This window comes from Myotis nattereri (genome assembly GCF_964212035.1).
Source record: "Myotis nattereri genome assembly, chromosome: 2".
Classification (NCBI taxonomy): domain Eukaryota; kingdom Metazoa; phylum Chordata; class Mammalia; order Chiroptera; family Vespertilionidae; genus Myotis; species Myotis nattereri.
Window position 1 is genome coordinate 164,487,612 of NC_138076.1, and position 22,260 is coordinate 164,509,871.

The 22,260-nt window shown below is 59.0% G+C and overlaps 1 protein-coding gene across 1 annotated transcript; it reads left to right on the forward strand.

The window, feature by feature from the left end:
• Positions 1-776: 776 nt before the first annotated feature.
• On the forward strand, positions 777-21,969 carry KRT80 (keratin 80; the record flags this gene model as incomplete). The annotated part of the gene is made up of 9 exons (XM_081082281.1): positions 777-1,076; positions 7,099-7,307; positions 11,654-11,714; positions 11,965-12,060; positions 19,261-19,425; positions 19,873-19,998; positions 20,605-20,825; positions 21,306-21,361; positions 21,487-21,969. 9 exons carry the CDS (start codon positions 777-779, stop codon positions 21,609-21,611), a joined length of 1,359 nt encoding a protein of 452 aa, XP_080938407.1. The 3' UTR covers positions 21,612-21,969.
• Positions 21,970-22,260: the final 291 nt, after the last annotated feature.

The following is a 22,260-nucleotide window of genomic DNA, read 5'->3' on the forward strand; positions in this document are numbered from 1 at the left end:
CTTAAACCCACGTCTCACGTGTCTAAAGCCAAAGGCTCTTGGCCTGGACCATCTATTTTTCTCTCCAGCCTCTGAAACAGTGGGATGCACAGAGTAGGTGCTTAATAAATGGGAGATCAAAGGAAGGAAGGGGGCAGGGAGGGAGGAAGAATGGCAGAGGAGAAGATAAGCCGGGGAGACTCTCAGGCAGCTGGAAAATAAATAATAAAGGTGTTGTTTTCCAAGGCTAGGCTGGCACGGCGCCCGGCATGGCAGCCCTACACTCAGGGAGATGCCCTGTACTCGGGAGGGAGCCCAGGGCCTGCGCTTGCCTCATCCTTTCCAGAAGTATGTGGGCCTGGATACGTCAGCCTTCAGGTATGCAGCGAGGTCTGCGGTGAGAGGCAGGCGCACACTCTCTCCTCTCCTTCCTTGCTGAATCGCCCCTTCCTCTTGCCGCCTCCCGCCCCTACCCAGCCAGCTCAGACTCGCCCCCCTCCCTGGAGCCAGGCCCTGCTGGGCTGGGGGCTGTGACCTGCCCCCCCAGCAAGGCAGATCCCGGGCCTGGAGGAGTGGTGCGGGGGAGGGGCCGGGGCACCACATCATGTAACCATCTAACAGGTTGGTCGGGCTGGGAGGTGCCCGCCCTCCTGCAGCTAATGAGCACTGTACGACAGGTGTTTGCTCCTCAGTCCCCAGCCCGCCCGGCCTGCGACGGGAGCCCACTGCCAACGCCGCCCCACAGAGGTTCCCTCGCTCATCCCTGCACCCGCCCCGCTCCAGGCCCGGGGGCCGCGATGGCCTGCCGCTCCTGCGTCGTTGGCTTCAGCAGCCTGAGCAGCTGTGAGGTGACTCCAGCGGGCGGCCCCCGGCCTGGGACCTCGGAATGGGGCAGCTGCGAAGCCCCGAGGCCGGGCTTCAGCTCTCACAGCCTCACTGGCTGCTGGTCAGCTGGCACCATCCCCAAGGTGACGGTGAACCCCAGCCTGCTGGTGCCCCTGGACTTCAAGGTGGACCCGGCCATCCAGCAGCAGAAGAACCAAGAAAAGGAGGAGATGAAGGTTCTCAATGATAAATTTGCCTCCCTGATTGGCAAGGTAAGTGAGCGTGGGAAGAGGGTCCAGAGAGGTAAGGACTGGCAGGTGGCTGAATTCTTTATTCCTCGAGCATCATGCCCCACCCCTGCCCCCAGCCAATGGGGAGCCGGCGTTCCTAGCTCCGTAAGCTCTGAGCAGAGATGTGGAGGGACGTCCCCGAGGCATCCTGGCATGGAGGGAGAAAGAGACCCCAGGAGGGCCTCTGAGAGAGGTCGGGGAATAATGTGCTGTGCCGCCTGGGGTCACCTTCCCCCCAGGCAGGGGCTAGGGAGGAGCTCTGAGGATGGCCAAGAGAATGCCCTCTCGTGGGAATGGATGAAGGCATGGTCTGCGGTCCGACTCCAGAGCAGAGGGACAGTGGCGATGACCTCCCAAGGGTCCAGCCTCCTGCCCCGCCCTCGGGCTCTGCTCAGCTTCCTGGAGTCAGGAGCACCCCGGAGCCTAGGGGGCGTGTGGGGTTCCGGAAGGAAGGAGGCCGCTGAGTGGGGTGCAGCGGAGGAGTCAAGAGATAGGAATGCAGGGGATGGATGCTCGAGTCAGAGACAGGCAGCCAGCCAGGCCCCCACCTGAGCAGACGGACCGAGTCCCCGGAGCCCTGACTTCCTAGGGCCGATGCCGCGGCAGCATGCTGGTCTGGGTGCTCGTGTCCCCTCTGCCCCAGGGCAAGGGCTTCCGGAGCTCTGAGGAAGCCCTGTCCACTTCCCCAGCCTGCTCCTCCCTCGCCTCTTCCAGAAACCTCTCCTGACCAGCCCTCAGCTCTGCTCCCTCCGGCCCTGCCCAAGAGTAATAGTCACAACAGTGAGAGCTGCTGTTACTTAATTGCTTATCACGTGCCGGGCACTGTGCTGCGTGCTTCCATGTTTATCTCTCTTTCCTTCAACAGCCTTAGGAAAGAAGTCATTTTATGCCCATTTTTCCGATGAGGAAAACTCCACCTTCTTGCAGCTCCCCCCCCCCCCCCAGGAGACCAGAGCCACCCCTCTGCCCTGACTCATTCTCGCCTGCGCCTTGCTCTCCCTGCCTCTGGGCTCCTCTCTCTGCTGTTGCTCGTGTCCCCAGGAGGCGGGTGCTCCCAGAGAGGGGCCCAAGGAAGAGAGCAGCCGGTTTAGAGCATCGCTTGTGCCTGGCTCTCTGTGGGAACCTAGCAGATGCGTGTCGTTTAGCCCACACACAACACCCCCAGGCCTGGTTCCCTCGCTGTGCACACGAGGAAACGGCCCATCCTGAGCCTGCGTGCCTTGCCCAAGTCACACAACCAGCAAATCTACAGGCTGGACTTGAACTCGGGTCTGTGAGACACAAAGCCTGTAGCCTTTGAGATGGGAACCATTTCTTTCTCCCGTTCACGTGCCCGGACCAGCATTCCTGCCTCCATACCTGGAGTGCCTGGGTGGGGGGTGGGGGGTGGGGAGCCCTGGCTGGCTGCAGCGCCCTGCACTGAGGGCTGTTGGCCTAGGAGCAGACTAGCCTGCTGCCCTGGGGAGGCAGGTCCCTGCAGAGCCACCTCCTCTCCTAACCCAGATTAATCCCTTAAAAGGAATGCTTCATGAGCTATGTAATTTGGCTCAGATGGGCGGCTTGTTCCCTGAACTCCAGAGCTGATATTACTCTGTGCCTCTGCCGTGGGGGGCGGGGGGGGGTGACAAGAGGGTGAGCAGGTACAGGGAGGGGCCTGAGGGGTTGGGGTCCTGTGCCCAGGAGCCAAGGCAATGCCCTCGAAGGTCTTTAGCAGGACTGGAGCCTCCCGACCCTCAAGCTGGGACCTTGAGACAGGTGCTCCTCAGGGTGGACGCAGGGAGCCCTGGGTGCCGGCCTCCGGGGGCCTGGTTGCTGGGGCTCTGCCTGAGGAGTCTCGGCTGACCCACCCGTTCTGAGGCGATGTGTTAGCCCAAGTCCCTCTCTGTCCCCTTGTAAAGGCCACGAGGGCCTGACTGGAAGCAGGTAGCAGTTAAGCGTGTGCAATCTGGAGCCAAATTACTGGGTTTGAATCCCAGCTCCACCTCTAACCAGGAAAATTCTTTAACCTCCCTGTACACATCCGTGTAATGGGCTTGTCATAATCAAATGGGATCATTTTTGAAAAAAATGCATAAAGCACTTACCATGCCCCAGGTGTGCTGTTTGTTCTATCAGAAACACCATCATGGGCCCCGCCCATCAGCCCCTGCCAGGCAGGAGCCTGAGAAGAGGGGGAGGGTAGGAGTGCAGCATGGGGCTTGAAAGGGATGTGTGGGCTGGGGGCGAGATGCCATAACCAGTGTAGGGGTGGGGGGTTCTAGGCAAAGAGACGGGACAGGCGAGGGCCCTCTGGCTTCACATCCCCTCTGTCCCTCTGAGGCATGGAGAGAAATCAGGGAGCCTGTGAGGAGGTTCTGGCCTCTGAGGGATGTCTGGGAATAACGTGCTGTGTGGGCTGGGGTCACACACACACACACACACACACACACACACACACGCACGCACACACACACATATATATACACACATACACACACATGCACACGTACACACATATATACACACATGCACATACACACGCACACACATACATATATACACACACATATACATACATACACACATACACATACACACATACACACACCCCGCATGGGCTAGGGAGGTGCTCTGAGTATGGCCAAGAGGATGCCCCCTCATAGGAATGGCTGGTGAAGGCATGGCCTGCAGTCCTACTCTGAAGTAGATGGCCAGTGGGGGTGACCTCCCAAGAGTTCCACCTTCCTGTCCAGCCCTCTGGCCCTGACTCACAATTCCATGGGAAAGATCTGTTAGCTCCAGTCCCTCTCTATCACCTGTAAAGGCCATGAGGGCCTTGCTCGTGGAGAAGGAGGTGGGGAGGTAAAGGGGGGGTATTGGGGAAGATCACCAGGAGTTGGCAAGAGGCCCTGGAGCAGTGCTGGCTCCTCCACTCGCAGGCTGTGCCTCCTGGGTAAGCCACTTGCCCCCTCTGTAGTTCCCGTGCCTCCTGCTCTGAGGGAGGCCCCGAGAGCATGCCAGTGGGAAGGCTGGTCCAGCCGCAGCCACGGGAGGAGGGTGTGAGCAGGAGCAGCAGCAGGAGAGGAGGCTGAGGGAGGCAGGGAGGACCATGTCACCACCCCGCAGAGGCCGCTGGCGGGCAGCTCACCTTCACATGCAGACCACAGACGGGAGGGAGATGGGCAGGAGAAAGGGGCCAGCAGTCAGCCTGAGTGGGGAACTAAGAGGGGTGGTGACATGCCTGGAGACAGGGGTGGCACCATGTCTTCCCCGAGGCCTGTGTGACCTCTGCAAGTCCCCGGAGCCGTGCCCTGCCTGCACGCAGGAAGGCACATACCAGCCCTTCCTGACCAAGAGGCCCACGGGCTCCCTGGGCAAAGCCAACGTCTGGCTGAAGGCAGGGGATCTGACAAACCCCTCACCTGAGGAATAGGACCTGCATGCCCAAGGACACCGCCTGTCGGCTCACCTGCCTGGAGCCCATGGGCTGGGGACCTGGGCTGCTCAGTTTCCTCATCTGTACAATGGGAGGCAGGTTTGCTCTCTGAGGTCCCTCCTAGAACTGCCACCCGGTGATCTAAGAGCAGGGGGGTCAGCCAGATGGGGAGGAAGGGGAAGGAGAGGTGAGTGCTCAGCAGCCTGGGAGGATGGTGACAATTAACCTGGCACCTCCCTAGGCCTTTGTGCGGAGAGGGAGGAGCCTGTCTGTGGGAAGGTGCTGGGAGGGGGTTCCGTGCCATCCCCAACCACTGAGACAACAGGCAGCTCCCCCAGGGGCAGCAGGGGTGGGGGCTGCTCCCGTCCCCCATCCCCTAGAGCCAGAATGCCCTCTGGCTGCACTGGCTGGCCAAACGCACCCCCTCTCCAGAGGCTAGTGCTGCACATAGGGCGTTGGGGTCAGACTACGGGAAGGACTGCCTGGCGTGAAGGGTTTTCTGCTGCTCATGGGTGGAGGAAGGAGCCTCACTTCTCTCCTCGCACCCCGCCCTCACTGTAAACACGGCTCCTGCTTGTCAAAACGGAGCAAAGGTGGGGCGAGCAGATACCTCCCCTCCAACAACCCTCTCACACACACACACACACACAAGTACGACAGAAACCCTCTTGACTTCCATCCCCACGGAACCTGTTTGGCTGCGACTACCGCAGACGCAGAGGGTAGGCTTAGGTCAGCTTCAGGCAGGACTTTCCAGTGCCGGTGGGACTGAGCGGGGATCATCCCACTATTCCTGCCGGCGTTGTCACTGGAATGCCAAGGGGGACTTCCCAAGGGCATCAGACTGCCTGGGATGTGAGCAGGGCAGAGAAAGAGAGAGGAGGCCCACCCGGCACCAAAATTCAGGAGGAACAGGGAACCCCTGACCGTCCAGAGTAGGCAGCCACCATCAGATGGGCCTGTCTGGGAAGCTGGGCCACCAAGTTGCTGTGTGACACTGGACACGTCACCTGACTGCCCTGGGCCCCCGTCTCCTCCTCTGTAAGTGAAGGGTGCGGACCAAGGCTCCTGGCTGTGATTCTGGGAGCTGGTGCCCGCAGTGGGCAGCAAGGGGCCCAGCTACTCGCCTGCGGTCACAGGGAACACCATGGGGCTGTCATCACAACATCCTCATGACCACAACAGCCCACGCTGTCCAGAAGCCCGGCCCAGCCACCCCTCCTGCCTCCGTGGCCTATCCCTGTCCCGGCGCCAAGGGGTTAGGGACCCCAAGAAGGGAGCAGATGGCTGTCAGTCTGATGGGAGGGTGGTAGGTCCAGACAAGTGAGGAGCAGATAAACTGAGGGCCTCATACTGAGGGAATGGGGCGGGGGGGGGGGGGGGGGCGGGGGAGGGTGGAGGGAGCGGTGGCAGGTCGGGGGGGGGCACATCTGGGCTGGGGAGGGACTGGAGTGGTGGAAAGGGTAGGCCCCAAGAAGGCTGGAGCCTGGAGAGGACAGGCAGGGTGTGGAAGAGGCAGGGGAGCCCAGGCTGGCTGGCCTGGACTGGGTGAGGGCTGGCGGCCTGCTGGTGGCTGAGGAGTAAGCTGAGGGTGCCCATGTAGCAGTCTGAGCAGGAGAGTGTGAAGGAGGCGGAGGTTGAGAGGAGCAGCTGAGCCCAGAGCCCCCAGCCTCTATCCTCAAGGCGCACCTGGCCTAGCTAGAGGCAGAAGCCAGCGCAGAAGGGCAGGTGGGCGCAGGGCCCACGGTGACCCAGCAGCAGACAGGAGGCATAGGTTGCAGTGGTTAAAAGATCCTAAACCCAAACTCACTGGAGTCCACACCTGCTCCACCACCTGCTAATCCTGTGACCCTGGGCAAGTTCACCTCTCTGTGCCGCCTTTCCTCACGGGCAGATGCAACTCATAACAATACCCCTTTGGGTTGTGGTGGGGATTGAATGAGTTAAGCATGTGAAGCATTAGAACAGGCCTGATGCCCAGAAGGAGCCACAGAAGCATTTGCTCTTGTTTCTATTTCAAAGTACATCCCAGGCTCTCCTCCCAACAGCCCACAGAGGTGGGCAAGTCAGGTGACATTATCCCCAACTTCCAGCTGGGGAAACTGAGGCTTGGCAAGGCTACAAGCCCATGGTTGCCAGGAGGATTAGCACTTAAGTAGTAGCCAGGCCCTACCCTGTTGGGTTTCCAAGGCAAGATGAGACCAGGCTTGTCGAGGGGGGTGGCAGGTGGGCCTCTGACACCTCAGGTTCCCTGGGGTCTCCCACCCAAGCCCCAGGCGGGCACGAAGAGCCCTCACGCTCACACCCTGGCCCCTTCCTTCATCTAGCTGGCCCCACGCCTCCCCTAGGAAGCCTTTGCTAATTGGCTCCACCTCTCTCAGATCCCTCCTTATCTCACCATCTTCAGTTGGAACAATCAGCAATCAGCCGTTGGAGGTGCCATCTGAGTGCTGAGTGAGGGCCCCAGAGAGGCGCAGGGAGCCGATGAGCTGCCACTTCCCAGGGGAGCCCCAGAGGGGGTGCGATGGCGGTCCTAGGGCCTCGGGGCCTGACCCTGGCCCTGTCACCGAAGCCTTCCTGCTCTCCCAGGTGCAGGCCCTGGAGCAGCGAAACCAGCTGCTGGAGACGCGCTGGAGCTTCCTGCAGAGCCAGGGCTCCACTGCCTTTGACCTTGGGCACCTCTACCAGAAGTACGAGGGCCGGCTGCAGGAGGAGCTGCGCACAGTGAGCCAGGAGCGGGGGCAGCTGGAGGCCAACCTGCTGCAGATGTTGGAGAAGGTCGAGGAGTCTCGGATCAGGTAGCATGCGCCCTGGGGGCGGTGGGCAGGGACTGGGGGTGGGGACCAACCTGCCCTCAGGAACAAGGTCCAGGGCACTCAAGCCAGAAAAAGAGGAAGCTTCTTTAAGAAGCATTTCTTTACTCCAGACATACTTACGGAGGACCTACTATGTGCCGGGCAATATTCTAGGTTTCAAGGGAATATAGCAGTGAACCCACAGCTCCCCACCCCCAGATAGTGACTCTTACACTAGGTCAGGCTTGTGATTGACAGCTAACCCCTGGGCACCATCTCAGCCATTGTCCCCTGTTCCCTCCCCTTGTGTCCATAAACACCCTTGCTCTCCGCTCACGTCCCACTGGCAGTGGGAAGTCCCGATGGGCTTGGATGGGCTGCCAGGGAAGGGAGCGGGTGCAGGCAGAAGACAGAAGCAGTGGGTTTTGTTGGAATTGAGAAGCAATCATCTATAGGTGGTGTGTGCCGACCTCAGTGGGGTCCAGAGAGATGGGGGAGACACAGCCCCAGCCTGCACTATGCTTTTAGGACTTTGGGGGACAAGCTGGCAGGCAGGAAGCTCAGTGGTTAAAAACCTAGTCTAGGTATAGACTAAAAGGGACTTACTCCCTGCCCCCTCCCACCCTAGCTTTGTGACCTCTGTCCAGTTGTTTAACAGGCGAACCTCAGTTTCCTCCTGTGTGGGTTGATACCAGCTGGGGCTGGTGTGAGGAGCAAGTCGAGAGTTCAGTGTGGCGATGAGTGGCCACCCTCCTACCCCTAGAAGGCTGAAGTGCCCGCACACAGGGCCGTCCCTGATGCACGCAGGCTTGCTGGGCTGAACTGGCCAGTCTAGAAAGGCAGACCAGGCACATGGGTGGCTCAGAGGAGAGAGGACCCTCTCTGATCAGACAGTGGCCAGGGCTTCACGGACACGGAGGCTGGGCAGGGCAGAGAGGCCCTGCCCCTGCACCCCACCCCCCTCACCCCCTTCTCAGGTCTGGTTTCCAGCCAGGGCGAGGGGTGGACCGGCTGAGGCTCAACCCCCTCTCCACCTCCGGTGTTTGGGTCCTGCCCCAAGCCCCGCTGACCTGAGCAGCCAGCAGACAGGGCTGGAGGGTGTGGGCAGCCTGTCCAGGGACCTGGGCTGGGCCTTAGCTTGCCCGTCGCCTCTCCGCATCACCTCCTCTGTTCAGGCCACAGTCAGAGGGCATGGTCACCAGGACGCTCCCCCCACTCTGGGGCCTCGGTTTCCTCACCTGTGAGTCTGCCGGGAACTTTCCAGCCAACAGGCGTGATCTGCAGCCCTGGCCAGGACTGGTCCTTATGGCTGGGCCCCTCCCTGGCCTGGAGGTCTCCTCTACTCCAGCCCTTCTCTCCCAGGTCCTAGATAAACACATAAGGAATCTGATTGCCCATTCTGACCGTAATGGGGGAAGTTATGACTCATTTCACTGGTATCTAGTAGGTCTTTGGCCCTCAAAGGATCAGAGATTGGCAGAGCTGGTGGGAGGACATGGGTTACATGCGGAAGGAATCACAGGCCCAGAGAGGACAGGGGCTGGTCCGCAGTCACAGAGCCATGCGTGCTAAAACCCATCCCAGCTAAAACCCATCCCAGCCCATGTCATCCAGGGTGAGAGGCTGCGCCCATGAGCCCAGCCAGATCGCATCTGCGGAGATACTTTGTAACTGGAAGTTCTGTACAAACACTACTTGTTCTGATCTGGCTCAGCCCCCTCATTTGGCCCGCCGCCTGGTTTCTATCTGCCGCCTGATTTTACATTTAGGCTCAGGGCTTCCCACCCTCTCCCCAGGTAGGGAACCCGCCTGAGTTGGGGGGAGTGAGGCCAGAGGGCTTCCGGGTCTGCAGGCCAGAGCCCGGGAAGCTGCCGCCTGGCCTTCCAAAGCCCAGGGCCCCCAGGAGCCGGGAGACGCCAGCCCAAGCCCTGACAGGGAGGGGTGTGCCCTGCCTCCTCAAGGCCGATGAGATCAGCTTCCCTCCTAGATATAAACAAGCTGGGCAGAGAGGGGGGTGTGGGTGTGACGAGCTGAGAGGGCTGAGAACGGGTTTGGGAGCTGGTGACTGGCAGAGATTGGAGGTGAAATGGGGGGCATGGCAAACCTCAGCCTCTATAGAGATGGAGACTTCCCAAAGCTTGGATGTAGCCGGGACCCCAGGGACCAGCTAGCCAACCCGTCTACTTACTAAAAGTGAAGCAGAGGCCCTGCTAGAGGCACAGCCTGCTCAAGGCCACGGCAAGCGCCTCAGGTCCACGGGAGACAGCTGTGCAGTCTGTTCCCTTCACAAGAGCACCCGGTTGAGGGGTGACCTGGGGCCCAAACCCAGCGGAGCCCATGGGGAGGGAGGAGGAAGGCTGCACAGAGGATGGGAAAGGCAGGGAGGGGTAAAGAGGAGCTTGGCACCACAGAGGCCCCAACTGGACAGCCCTCCCAGGCAGGCAGAGCTCCCCAGTCCAGAGGGGAGGGGAGACGGGGAAAGGTTTGACACCCAGGCTTGTGTGGGGAGGGCCAGGCCATAAGGGGCTGCTCAGATCTGGGCTCCCCCCAATACCAGAGGGAGGCCTGTTCAAGTCAGCCTGGCCCGGAGGGTTTGTAAAGGCCATGCTCTCTCTCTGCCATGAGGCCTCCCCCGTTTCTCTCCGAAAATGCTGGAGGCCAAGGCAGAGGGGCTGAGGGCCTGGCTGGCGTTGGAGAGAACGGAGCTTAGGTGGTCAGAGTAGCAGTAGGTTTAGCAGGCGCCACGCACTGCGGTGAGCACGTCATGTTTTTGCTTATTTCATCCTCACGACATCACCGTTGTCAGCAGTGAGGCACGCACACAAGTAGCTTATGCAAGGTCGCCCGGCTGGTGAGCAAGGAAGCAAGACTGGAGCCATCTGGCCTGGCTCTGGGCCCGGGCTTGACCAGCACACCCCACGCGCCTCCGGGCCCTTCTCTGGGCCTCCATTTCCCCATCTGTGAAATGGGACCAGCAGCCTGCCTGGCTGAGGACTCTGAGGTGAAGCTTCTTGGGCATTTCATCCACCCTGGCAAGTCCCTGACCCACCCTCCGCCCGCCATCGTGACCTGCAGCCGAGCAGCCCCTTGCAGACGCTGGAAGCCCAGGCAGTGACCAGGCAGCACACTGAGTTTCAGACCCAGCGCCCTGCGGGCTCTCACCCCTGGGTCTGCCCCCTCCGCTCCTCGGAAAGGCGGGCGGGAAAGAAGGCCTGAGGGCGCAGGTCCAGCAGCTGATGTGGGCGAGGGGTGACGCTGCCAGGCTGGGAGGTCAGGGGCTGGGCAGGCGGCTGTAATTAGAGCCCCGGTGATTCAGGTATTCCCTGGGGAGGAGGGAAGCACACAGGAAGCAACAGAACCCCCACATCCCCGGGGCAGGCAGGGCTGGGGGGATGCAGGGGGCGGGAAGGCTGGCCGACACCCCCCCCCCTGGGAAGCCAAGACAGACGTGTGGACTAGAGGAAGAGGGTAAGATCAGGGATGCAGGGACCCATCTCCCCTCCCAACAGTGTCCTTGGTCCAAACACAAGGTGGACTTGAGCAAAGGAGGCAAAGCGAAGGAGAGAGGGTACTGACTGTGCACATCTGTCATTGTGTCAGGAGGGGACTTCATCGGCCCCAGGCACACACACACACATGCAAGCACACATGCACACATGCACACAGGCACACCCCTGGTAGACCAGGGATTCAAGGAAGGAGGGATGGCGTTTCCTGCCCAAAACCACACGGAGAGTTCGTCTGACTATAGAGTCCACATTCTTCCTGCCCTCCCTCTGGAGGGAACACGATGGATGGTGTCCTACCATCCAGCAGAAGGGAGGAGGGAGGGGCTGCAGGGAAGGGGAGAGATGGGGGAGGGCAAGGGGTAAGCAGGATGCTCGGTTCAGGCCTGGCCAAGGGCACAGCTTTTTGAAACTGAGACTCCTAGGGGAGGAACTAGGGAAAAGATGAGGGAATAAATTGTCAGGTGAAAGGGCTACCAATCAGGAGAGGCTTCCTGGAGGAGGCGAATGTGGAGCACAGCCAGCAAGGGGGCAGACGCCAGCAGGAGAGTCAGGAAGGAGAATGGGTTGGCCTGCCTCCCCGGAGCCAACACTAGGGTGTCACAGGGGAGGAGGGCTGTGTCATAGAAGAAGAGGGGCTCCATCCACCTGAAGGAAGGACTACTCTTTGCTCATTGTCACAAGGCACCAAATGAGACAGCAAAAGCCCTAAGCCCCGCCCAGGGAGGGCTAACCAAACCCCAAGCTCCTACCACATCCAGCTGAGCCACCTCTCTCTCTCTCTCTCTCTCTCTCTCTCTCTCTCTCTCTCTCTCTCTCTCTCTCTCTCTCCTTGCCTCCCAGGTACGAAGATGAGATCTCCAAGCGCACAGACATGGAGTTCACCTTCGTCCAGCTGAAGAAGGTAGCCTGCCTGGGCTCCTTCCTCGGGGACCCTCTGCCCGCTTTCCCTCCAGATCCCCCAGCAAAGCCCTCAGAGGCTTGAGTCCCAAGACCACAGAGAAACCTGCCCCACCTGCTCCGCCTCCAGGCTCTGAGTCAGGTCTCCTGTGGGACTCCCCCCCTCTGACCCAGGAAGCAAAGGCCCCCACCCCACTCCCACCCTGGGACCCCCGACTCCCTCTCCCATCACTCACCACTGCTCCCACCCCCAGGACCTGGACACAGAGTGTCTTCGACGGACCGAACTGGAGACCAAGTTGAAAAGCCTGCAGAGCTTCGTGGACCTGATGAAAACCGTCTACGAGCAGGTGAGGAGACAGGGCGGTGTCCTGCCGAGCCACGAGCTGACTGGTCCACGGCTAGGGGTGCAGGGGAGGGAAGGACGTCCAGTGGGGCGTGGAACCTTCACAGTCACTCGCTGTTTCTGGCCACAGCTGGAACGGTTTCCTAGCCCCTTCTTGCACGGCTGTCAATCATCCAACCTGTCCCTCGGCACGTATTTCATGGAGCAGGGGCAGGTAGGGTCCCCAAAGGCCTCTCTCAGGGAGCACCTGTGCCCTCCTTGTGCTGAGGGCACGCGAGGACCAGGTGCATCTGGACAAGGGTCAGGAGGCAGCCTCAGAGTGGGGAGTGGGGAGCCAGGGGGCCTTGAGCAGCCACTCCTACTGGACGATCTCCCTCTGTCCCGGCAGCCTGATTGCAGGTCCCCCGCTTCCAGCTCTGATAGCCACGCGCTTCACCCTTCCCTGTCCTGAGCCAAGGCAGGGAAGGCCTGGAGTCAGGTTCTCTGGTTCCAAGACAATACCAGCTTCTACCAAACAAAAATGACCCAGTAAATGCAGACAGAGAGCCTCCAGACACACGGTCATTTGTCCCTAAGTCCTCAGCTGAGCCTGGGGGGGGGGGGGACAATGGCCCAGCAAGGCCTAGCGCAGAGCCAGTGCAGTCAGCAGACGGGCCCTGCTGCTGGCTTCTGGGCGCTGCCCCTCCTCGCCACTCTGCCTCCTGGCATCCTCTGGGATATGTGTTCTCCTCTCCACACCTCCTGTTTCAGGGGTGAGAAGTTGCAGGGGTGATGCTTCCATTGAGCTATGAGCAGGCAGCACCACTGCTGGGGATGACAGGACGTGGCAGCCTGCATACTGCAAACAGCTGGTGCCAAGCTATGGCAACGTAGCCAAGGCCAGAGCAGGGATCAAAGACACCACAGTCAGAAAGTTCTGCTAAAATGGTCCTAGGGGCTGCTGACCACAACTTCACGGCCTCCTCCTGTGGAGAGGGAGGAGGTATCAGAGCTACACAACTCTCGGCCCAAATTCACTGTGGGTGCAGCCGAGGCAGGCATCACAGGGCCAGTGTTTCTGAATCTGACCTCCCTGCTGCTCACCCCAGAGCCCAAACTCGGAGCCAGGCCGGAGGTCCTACAAGTATGGAGCTATGGCTGGAGGAAGGCCAGGCAAAACCAGACGTATATCTGAGCTGAGCATTGCAGAACTGCTTGGCTCCTGTCCCATTTAGACGTTGCAGCCCTTGGACCCCAAGCCTGACTCTTGCTCTTTACCATTTCTATGACTTTGGACAAGTTATTTCTTCGCTCTGTGCCTCGGTTTCCTCACCTGTAAAGTGGGGAGAGTAACAGTAGCGGGCTCGCAGGCTGGTGATGAGGACTAAAGCCAATTCATCCATCTAACACATGTGTCCTCCGGGCCTGCCGATGCCAGACACTGCCGTCACAGCAAGCGAGCAAGACGGCCAGAGTGCCTGCTCTCAGGGGTGCAGCTCAGCTAAGAGGGGACAGTAATAAGCAACTAAACAAACATCTGAAGGAAGATCCTTTTGGAGAGTGAGAAGTACTGGGCTGCAAAGAAGCCAATGATGCCATCGTGCTGGAGGGAGGGGAAAGCTTTAGACCTCAAGGTCAAGGGGCATTTCCGAGGAGGTGCAAGCGAGAGGAGGCCAAAACCAGGAAAATCCAGCCTAGTGGAGACTTGAGGAGGCTTCGGGCAGAAGGAAGAGCTGTGCAAAGCACCAAGAGCAGAAGTGAGTTTGGTGGTGAAAGCAAAGAAAGAACCAGGGCAGAGCGGGCAGGGCCAGATCATGCAGGGCTTGGACCCAGAGCCGGGCTCTGGACCTTATTCTAAGTGTGCTGGGTGGCCTTGGGGGTGGGGGACCTGGGGAGGGTGCTGCAGAGCGGGGGAGGGCTCGGCTGTGCTGGTGAGAGCCGCAGGGGCTCAGCTCAGAGCCGGGCTGGCACTTTGGGAGGCAGCGAGGGGAAGGTGTTAGGAAGCGAGGTCGGCGCTGCAGGCTGAGAAGGCAAGACTGACTCTTCGCTAAAAAGATCCCCCACACAGTGAGCCTCTGCACCGGCACTCACAGAAACACAGTGAGCCACGTGTGTCATGTGTAATAATTTTACACATACTAGCAATTATGTAATTTAATATGTAATTTTAAGTTTTCTAATAGCCACATTATTTTAATAAAAGGAACAGAAAAAAATAATTTTAATAATACATTTTATTTAGCCCAATATACCCAAAATATGATTATTCAACATGTGATCAATATAAAAAAATTAACGGGCTATTTTTGTTCCTCATATTAAGTCTTCAAGATCCTATGTGTAGGTTACACTTACAGCCCACCTCCATTCTGACTACATATAGCTAGTGGCCACCGCATCCGATAGAGCAGGTCTAAGCAAAGGCTGGGGCAGCCATGGCCACCTCGAGGGGGGTGGGGGAGGGGGGGGAGGAAAACATGGCAGACACGAGACGCCCCAAGAGGGCTGGACACGCTGCTTTCAACTCTGGAGCAGATACCAGATCAGCAAAGCATGGGCTACTTGTGTAGGCCCACCTCTGTGTCCCCGAAAACAGCCCTCTCCTCTCCCCAAAACACACACACACACACCATGCGCACACACCGCACACCACACACACACACACCGCACACACACACCGCACACCACACACACACACCACACACACACCACACACACACCACACACACACTGCACACACACTGCACACCACGCACACCACACACACACCACGCACACACCACACACACACACTGCACACCACACACCACACACACACACACACACACCACGCACACACCACACACACACACTGCACACCACACACCACACACACACACACACACACCACGCACACACCACGCACACACCACACACACACACACCACACACTATACACACCAAACACACTATACACACCAAACCCACACACCACACACCACACACACACCCCCACACACACCCCACACACCAAACACACACACACACACATACATACACCAAACACACACACACACACACACACACACACACTGCACACACCAAACACACACACATCCCACACCACACACACACTCTACACACCACACACACCCACCCACCCCACACACACACACCAGACACATACACACACACATACACATACACAACCCCACCACACACACAGACCACACACCCCGAAAACAGCCCTCTCCTCTCCCCAAAACATACACACACACCACACACACACAACACAGAACACACACACACACCATACACCACACACAACACACACACACAACACACACAACACACACACACACACACACACACACACACGGATAGGCCTGCAGGAGCCAAAGGCCAGGCACTGTTTGGGGCCCCATGTCCACACTGCATCCTTCTGGGCAGTCCCCCTGGCCCTCACCTCCAGGCACAGGCTGGTGAGAGAAGCCTAGGCTGACAGAGGCTCGCATTCCCCCTCAGCTACCAAAGTGCATGCCAGATCCTGAGCATACGTGGGCCTGGTTGCAGCCAGCCAGAACTCCGCCTGCCCCACCCATAAACTCGGGTTCCAGGAGATTAGCTACATCTGAGGACACCCCCCTGCAGCCAGGCACACCTCCTGGGGTGCAGATTGCTGCAAAAGGAACCTGCTGAGTCTAAGCCACTTTGGCGCCTGCCCTCATGGTGCCTCAGGGAGTCGGCTGCTCTGCCCTGGACACTTCCCCTGGCTCCGTCGCCTTCACAAGTTACGAAAATATCCCCGCTACTGTTTATTGCGGGCCTTCTGTATCCCCGCACCGTGTACGCACCTTCCAGGCATAATCTCACTTAATCCTCACTCTCTGTGAGGGAGGGATAATGATTAACGTCAGAGCAGCTTGGAATTGAATCCTGGCTCAGCAATTATGTGAACTCAGCAGGTTCTTTTATCGCTCCATGCCTCAATTTCCCCATCTGCAAAATAGGAGAATAATAGCACCCACCTCATCGGCCTGCTGTGAAGATTTATTTTGTTACTATAACCCAAAACCCTTAGAACAGTGTCTGGCACATGGGAAGTATTTGTAAACATTAGCTGTTTTCAGTTCTATAATTATGCCCATTTTACAGATGAAAAAACCAAGGCTCAGAGAGGTTTAAAAACTGGCCAGGGTTACCCAGCTTATAAGAGGTGGTGGCATTCAGAGCCCAGTGCCCTCACTACATTTTACTGAGCACCACTAAGTGAGCCCTCAGACCTGGGGGCCACAGGAGCGTGGTCACCCAATCCACGTGGCAGCTCCTCAGCCTCTGGCTCCCTAGAGAAGCTCTACACTGTACTTCGGCTTAATTCTTGCCAACTTGGAGGTGACATCCTCCTAGGGCCCAGCCCAGGGTGGCACTGCCACACCGCACAAGGCAGCATTGTTCTACCCTGTGCAGCCCCGTGGGCTGGCATGTCTGAACAGGCCTGCAGATGTCCTAAACCCTCCATTTCCTGCTTCTGTTTACCAAGCTCCTGCATTCCCTGCTCCATCAGCGGTTTAGCCAGTCCTTTGCCCTGGTGGGGGAGCCCTCCTTCTGTGTGTTTTGACAGTGCCCTAGCCCAGTGATGGCGAACCTTTTGAGCTCAGCGTGTCAGCATTTTGAAAAACCCTAACTTAACTCTGGTGCCGTGTCACATATAGAAATTTTTTGATATTTGCAACCATAGTAAAACAAAGATTTATATTTTTGGTATTTTATATATTTAAATTGCCATTTAACAAAGAAAAATCAACCAAAAAAATGAGTTCGCGTGTCATAGGTTCACCATCACTGCCCTAGCCTGTTCCTGAACTGAAACAAATGCCAACCTAGGCCGGGGCTGGCAGTGCTAATAGAGGGCCTTATGCAGAACCCGCTGGCCCCCACCACCTGGTGACCGAAGACCCCAGAGCTGCATCTCTGAAACTGTCCCCAGCCGAGCAGGCCTGGCCGGGATGTTGGTTCCATGTGGGAAATGACAGTCTCCATGGTAACCGGGGCAGCAGAGGTGGGTGTGAGTCTGTGGGCATCATTGACCTTATTGTGGCACGGGGTCAGCCCTTCCTTGCCTTTGACCCGTGGTCTCTGTTCATGTGAAGGTCAACCAAAACCCTTTGTCAGGAGACCCCCTAAAGGGCAGCTGGCCACTGGGCTCGGGGTCCTGCAGCTTCGAGGCAGAGACAGGATGCTGCCTGAGAGGCTGCAGGATGCCTGCCCTGCCCAAGCTCCCTTTCCCGGAGCCCATCCTTGTCACCAGGGATGCTAGCGAGCAGACAGGGGAGGGGTGGCTTGCTCAGCGGCCCACGTGGCACTAGCTGACCCACCGGGCCCTGCATTCTATGGCTGCAGGGGTACGAGCTGCAAGTCAGAGGCACCTGCCTTGGCTGGTATAGACTCCAGAGGCTCCAACACAACCTCTCTGAGCATAGAGACAGGTGGGGGTCAGGGAGGGGCCCAAAGTCAGGAGACAGGGTCAGAATTCAGTCACGAGCCAAAACCAAAACCAAACCCGATCGGAGCAGACCTCCAGTTCCAATGCCAGTGTTTAGAAATGCAGGGGGCAGAGGTGCGTGCTAAACCAGCACACAGAGCAATCTGTAAAATGCCGACTGTGGGGCTCTTCCAGGCAAGCAACCCAGTGTTCTCAATTTTAAAAAACAGTAAGAAAGAAAAATAGAGAGCGATGGCAGGGGTATCTGCGTCTACGGGAAGAGAGACTTAGAGACATATGGCCCAGTTGCAGTATGTGCACTTTGTTTGGATCCTGATTCAAACAAGCAAGTAAAAATATAAATATATCAGAAAAATGAGATCACTGAACAAAATCTGATGCCTGAAGGAGAGGTCAAGGATGGACTGTGAGTGCCGGTAGGAGTAACTACGTCTGCACCCCACACCCTCCCTCCTCCAGGAGAGCTTCGCCCCCACTGCCTGGCCCCCCTCCCGGCCTCTAGGAGCCTTGGCCATCTGACTCACTCTGTACAATGCTGGCCTCCTCCCCCTTCCCACTGGGCCCCCTGCAACCCCCACCCCCCAACAGATGCCAGCAGTTCTTCAGCACCTCCAGGGAAAGCAGCCCAGGGCCAGAGAGGGGACACCTTGCAGCCCCTTAGGAACACCCCTGTCCCTACCTGCTTCTCCACACCCCTGAGCATTCAGGCCAGGAGCTGTCAGGTGTGACAGGAAGAGCCAGTCTGGGGCTAGAAGGACAGCGGCTTCCCCTCCTGTCTGCCCCTCTAAGGGAGCTTAGCAAGAGCCGCAAAGTGCATTCCCAGTGTCCCCATAACCTCTGTGCTGGGCTTCTTTCCTGTCTGTGATCTGGGCTCACACTCCTGCAGGCCGGGTGAGGATGGGAGGCGAGGCTGCCGGGAGGGCACTCAGCACAGGCCGGGCCTGGGTGAGCCCCGGGGAAATGGGAGGCTTCACCACTTTGGGTCTCTGAGGATGGAGGCTGGCATTTCCTGAGCAGAGAGGAGGAACAGAGAGGATCCTACAGGATAGGGAAAAGAGGGAAATATTGAGGTTGAATCCCATTGTCATTGTTGCCGGGAAAGCCCCTCAGCTGGATGGGGAGGGGCCAGCCCGTTTCAGGTGACCCTGATGTCACCTGCCTCAGGTGCAGAGTATAGGCTTGTCAGTCTCTAGGCCCACTCCTGCCCTCATCATTCTAGGGTTTCTATTCCAACATTTACCAACAAACTGAGATGCTCCCTTACCAGATGTGGAGGGCCTGGAGCTGAAATGGTTCTGCCAGACCCTCAGGGAGCTCCCCATCTAGGGGGGAGGGATCGCGGGGGGGTGGGGCTAAGCTGCTTCGAGCCACAATGCTGCAACATGAGCAGAGCGAACGGCTCCCCCAGGCCCAAATGTCCTGGGCTGCTTCCCATCACCCAGGAGGAAGGTGTGCGCCCTGGGGTGGGCCACAGTGCAGACAGCCGGGAAAGTGAAGGGAATAAGGCTGTAGGGTAGGCCTGGAGCCAGGAGTCCTCCCTGTGCCCCTCTCTGTGAAGCGAGGAAGGCCCAAGGGGGGGCAAGTGGGGTGGCGAGCTGCTTTCCCAGGGTGCGAGCTGGGAGGCATTCATGCTTCGATTGTCTCTCCAGGAAGACAGATAGCCTCCCCTCCTCCCACCTTGGAGATAAAGGAACTATGGTGGTGTCCCCCACCAGCCCTGAACCCCCATGTCTGTGCCACCAGGAGCTGAAGGACCTGACAGTCCAAGTGAAGGACATGTCAGTGACCGTGGGCATGGACAGACGCTGCCACATCGACCTGAGCGGCATCGTGGAGGAGGTGAAGGCCCAGTACGATGCCATCGCGGCTCGCAGCCAGGAGGAGGCTGAGGCGTACTCCCGGAGGCAGGTTCGTGGCGGACCGCAGGGTGGGAGAGGCCGCCAGGGCAGCAGGGGCTGCACTAGTGATGGCTGAGGCTCCTTCAGGTGTGTGTGAGATCCTTGGGGGGAGGGGGGGGGGATGGGGACGCACAGCGGCAGAGGCCACAGCAGGCAGTTCCCAGGCAGGCATGGAGAATTAGAGAGCTCAGCGTTGTGCTGGGCCAAGAGAGCCCACAGTCTGTTCCCTCCAGAAGCTCAGGGTGGTGCTGCCACCCAGCAAGGCCAGGCCAGGTGTGGGCACAGCTTGTGTGGCTCAGTCTAGGGCAGCCAGCAGGAGGATGTGGTGGGCAGGACAGGACATAGGAGTGAGGAGGCTGGGGTGAGAGGAAAAGGAGCAGCAAGGAGTGAGAAGCAGGGTGCTGGGGCGGGGGCACAGTGAGCAGATCTTGCCCACCACCCCCTCTCCGCCCTCCAGCTGGAGGAGCGGGCCGCCTGCTCAGCCGAGTTTGGGAACAGCCTCCAGAGCAGCCGCAGCGAGATTGCTGACCTCAATGTGCGCATCCAGAAGCTCCGATCCCAGATCCTCTCCATCAAGAGCCACGTGAGTCTGGAGGACCCCCTGGGGGTAGGAGCAGGGAGGAACACGGGGGCACATGTTCTCTCCCTCCCTCCCTCTCTCTTCCTCTCTCTCCCATCGCCCCCGCCCCTTGCTCACACACATATACACACAGACGCTCACTCAGGCGTGCTGAGTACGTGCAAGAGGAAGTGGCCGAAGTGGCCTGCAAGTCACTTAGCACCTCTGTGCCTCCGTCCCTCACCTGCTCTACGAGATGGCTGTGAGGATCACGTGATCTCTGCCTGTGAGAGGGCTCTGTGGACTGGCCAGGGCTGCTGGACTGTTAGAGAGCGCCCGCCACACACGCCCAGAGCCTGCCACCTCCCACCAGCCACGCAGAGAAGGGAGTGGTGGGTCTCCAAAGAAGGGCGGCTGGGACAGGTGGCCTCTTTGGTGGTCTCCGGACAGTGTCGCCTTAGGTCTCTCTGAGCTCCCTGGTGCTGCAATGCAACCCATCACCACACCCGGGAACGGACTGCTTAGCCCTCCCTCCCCACACGCACCCGTGAGGTGGGCTCCTGGCCCCGGCCCACTCTCTCCCTCTCAGCCCTGCTCGCTGATCCCTTCCCTCTGTCCTCCTGGCTGCAGTGCCTGAAACTGGAGGAGAACATCAAGGAGGCCGAGGAGCAGGGTGAGCTGGCCTTCCAGGACGCCAAGGCCAAGCTGGCCCAGCTGGAGGACGCCCTGCAGCAGGCCAAGAAGGACATGGCGCGGCAGCTACGAGAGTACCAGGAGCTCATGAACACGAAGCTGGCCCTGGACATTGAGATCGCCACCTACCGCAAGCTGGTGGAGGGCGAGGAGAGCAGGTGAGGGGTGGGGACAGTGGGGTGGGGCTGAGGGAGAAGGAGAACTAGAGAACCAGCGCCACACACGGCCAGCCTCCCCCTCCAGCGCGATACTGTGAGCCTGGCAGGCCTGGGTTCATGTCCCGGCTCAGCCACTTTACAAATTGAGACGTTGGCCCAGCTTCTTAAAGTCTCAGTTTTCCCATCGGGCAAATGGGCTGATCATAAACATGCTCCACCTGTGGTGAGGAGGACTGGTGATTCTGCATGCAAATGCCTGTCACAAATAAGCGCTCAGTAAAAGTTAGCCATTTATACAAGGGAGAGGGGACAGAGGCTCAGAAAGGACCTGCTGGTGGGCCAGGGTCACACAGCAGGGCAGCCCAGGGCTGGGGATGACAACCAAGAATTGCCCTCCACCTGCCAGTCCCCAGGCCCCAATCCCAGAGGGACATTAGCCACAGGCTCCCTTCACATCCCTCCCTCCCCCTCCTTTCCCAGGATGGACTTGGCTCCGGCCGCTGTGGTCAGCGCTGTGCAATCCAGACCCAGGACTGGTGAGTCTATTTGCCCCACAGAGGAGAGGGGGACAGGGTGTGGGGTCATGACCCCAAAGGCATCCTTTTAAGTGGCCCCCACACCTCCAGCCCCTTCCCTCCCCCACCCCTTCTGTTCCCTGTAGCTGCCTCCAAGTCCCACCTGGCCAGAGCCCCCTTCCGGAAGAAGAGGAACAGCAGAGGCCCCGTGATCAAAATCACCGAGATGTCGGAGAAGCTCCTGCTGCAGGAGTCAGAGGCCTCGGAGTGAGGCAGCTGGACCCCGGGAGCCCAGCTCCCCTGCCACAGGAGAGACTGGAGCCGGACTCAAGACAGCTCTTCAGAGCCCCTAGGTTGCAAGGGGAGGCAAACCTGGTTCTGAACTGAGAAGAGCTCAAACAATGAGTGTTGGGACTGTCCACCAGCTTTTCAGTCACTCCACTCGGCATCAGCATCTCACAATCCACCCTTCCAGCCTCCGGCCAGAGGCTTCCTGACGGGGTGAACGGGAAGTGGGGTCAGTTTTATCTCCACCTCCTCGCTCCCCTGAGACTCTCCCCAACAGAGGGCTCTGAGCAGGTCCCTTTGACCCTTTGCCCAACCCTTGCCCTGGCCTAAACTCACATCTCAAGCCTCGCCTCGCCTCAAACTCTGTGCAACGCTGGTGCCCTCATTCACCCAGACCCAGCCATGGACCAGGGACAGTGAGGATTACTTATCCCCCTCCCAGTATCCGGAGTTTGAGGGGGCTGGGTGCCCTGGCTTTCCTGCACCAGCTGGGCTCCCCAGAGGTCTGACAGTATTAGGGAGTGAGGGAAGGAGGCTCCCTGGGCGTTTGGGGCCTGAGCCTGGACCTCTGAGATCAGCCCAGACACCTGTGCCCTCCCTCCTCCTGCGGGATCCTCCCAGCAGGTCACACA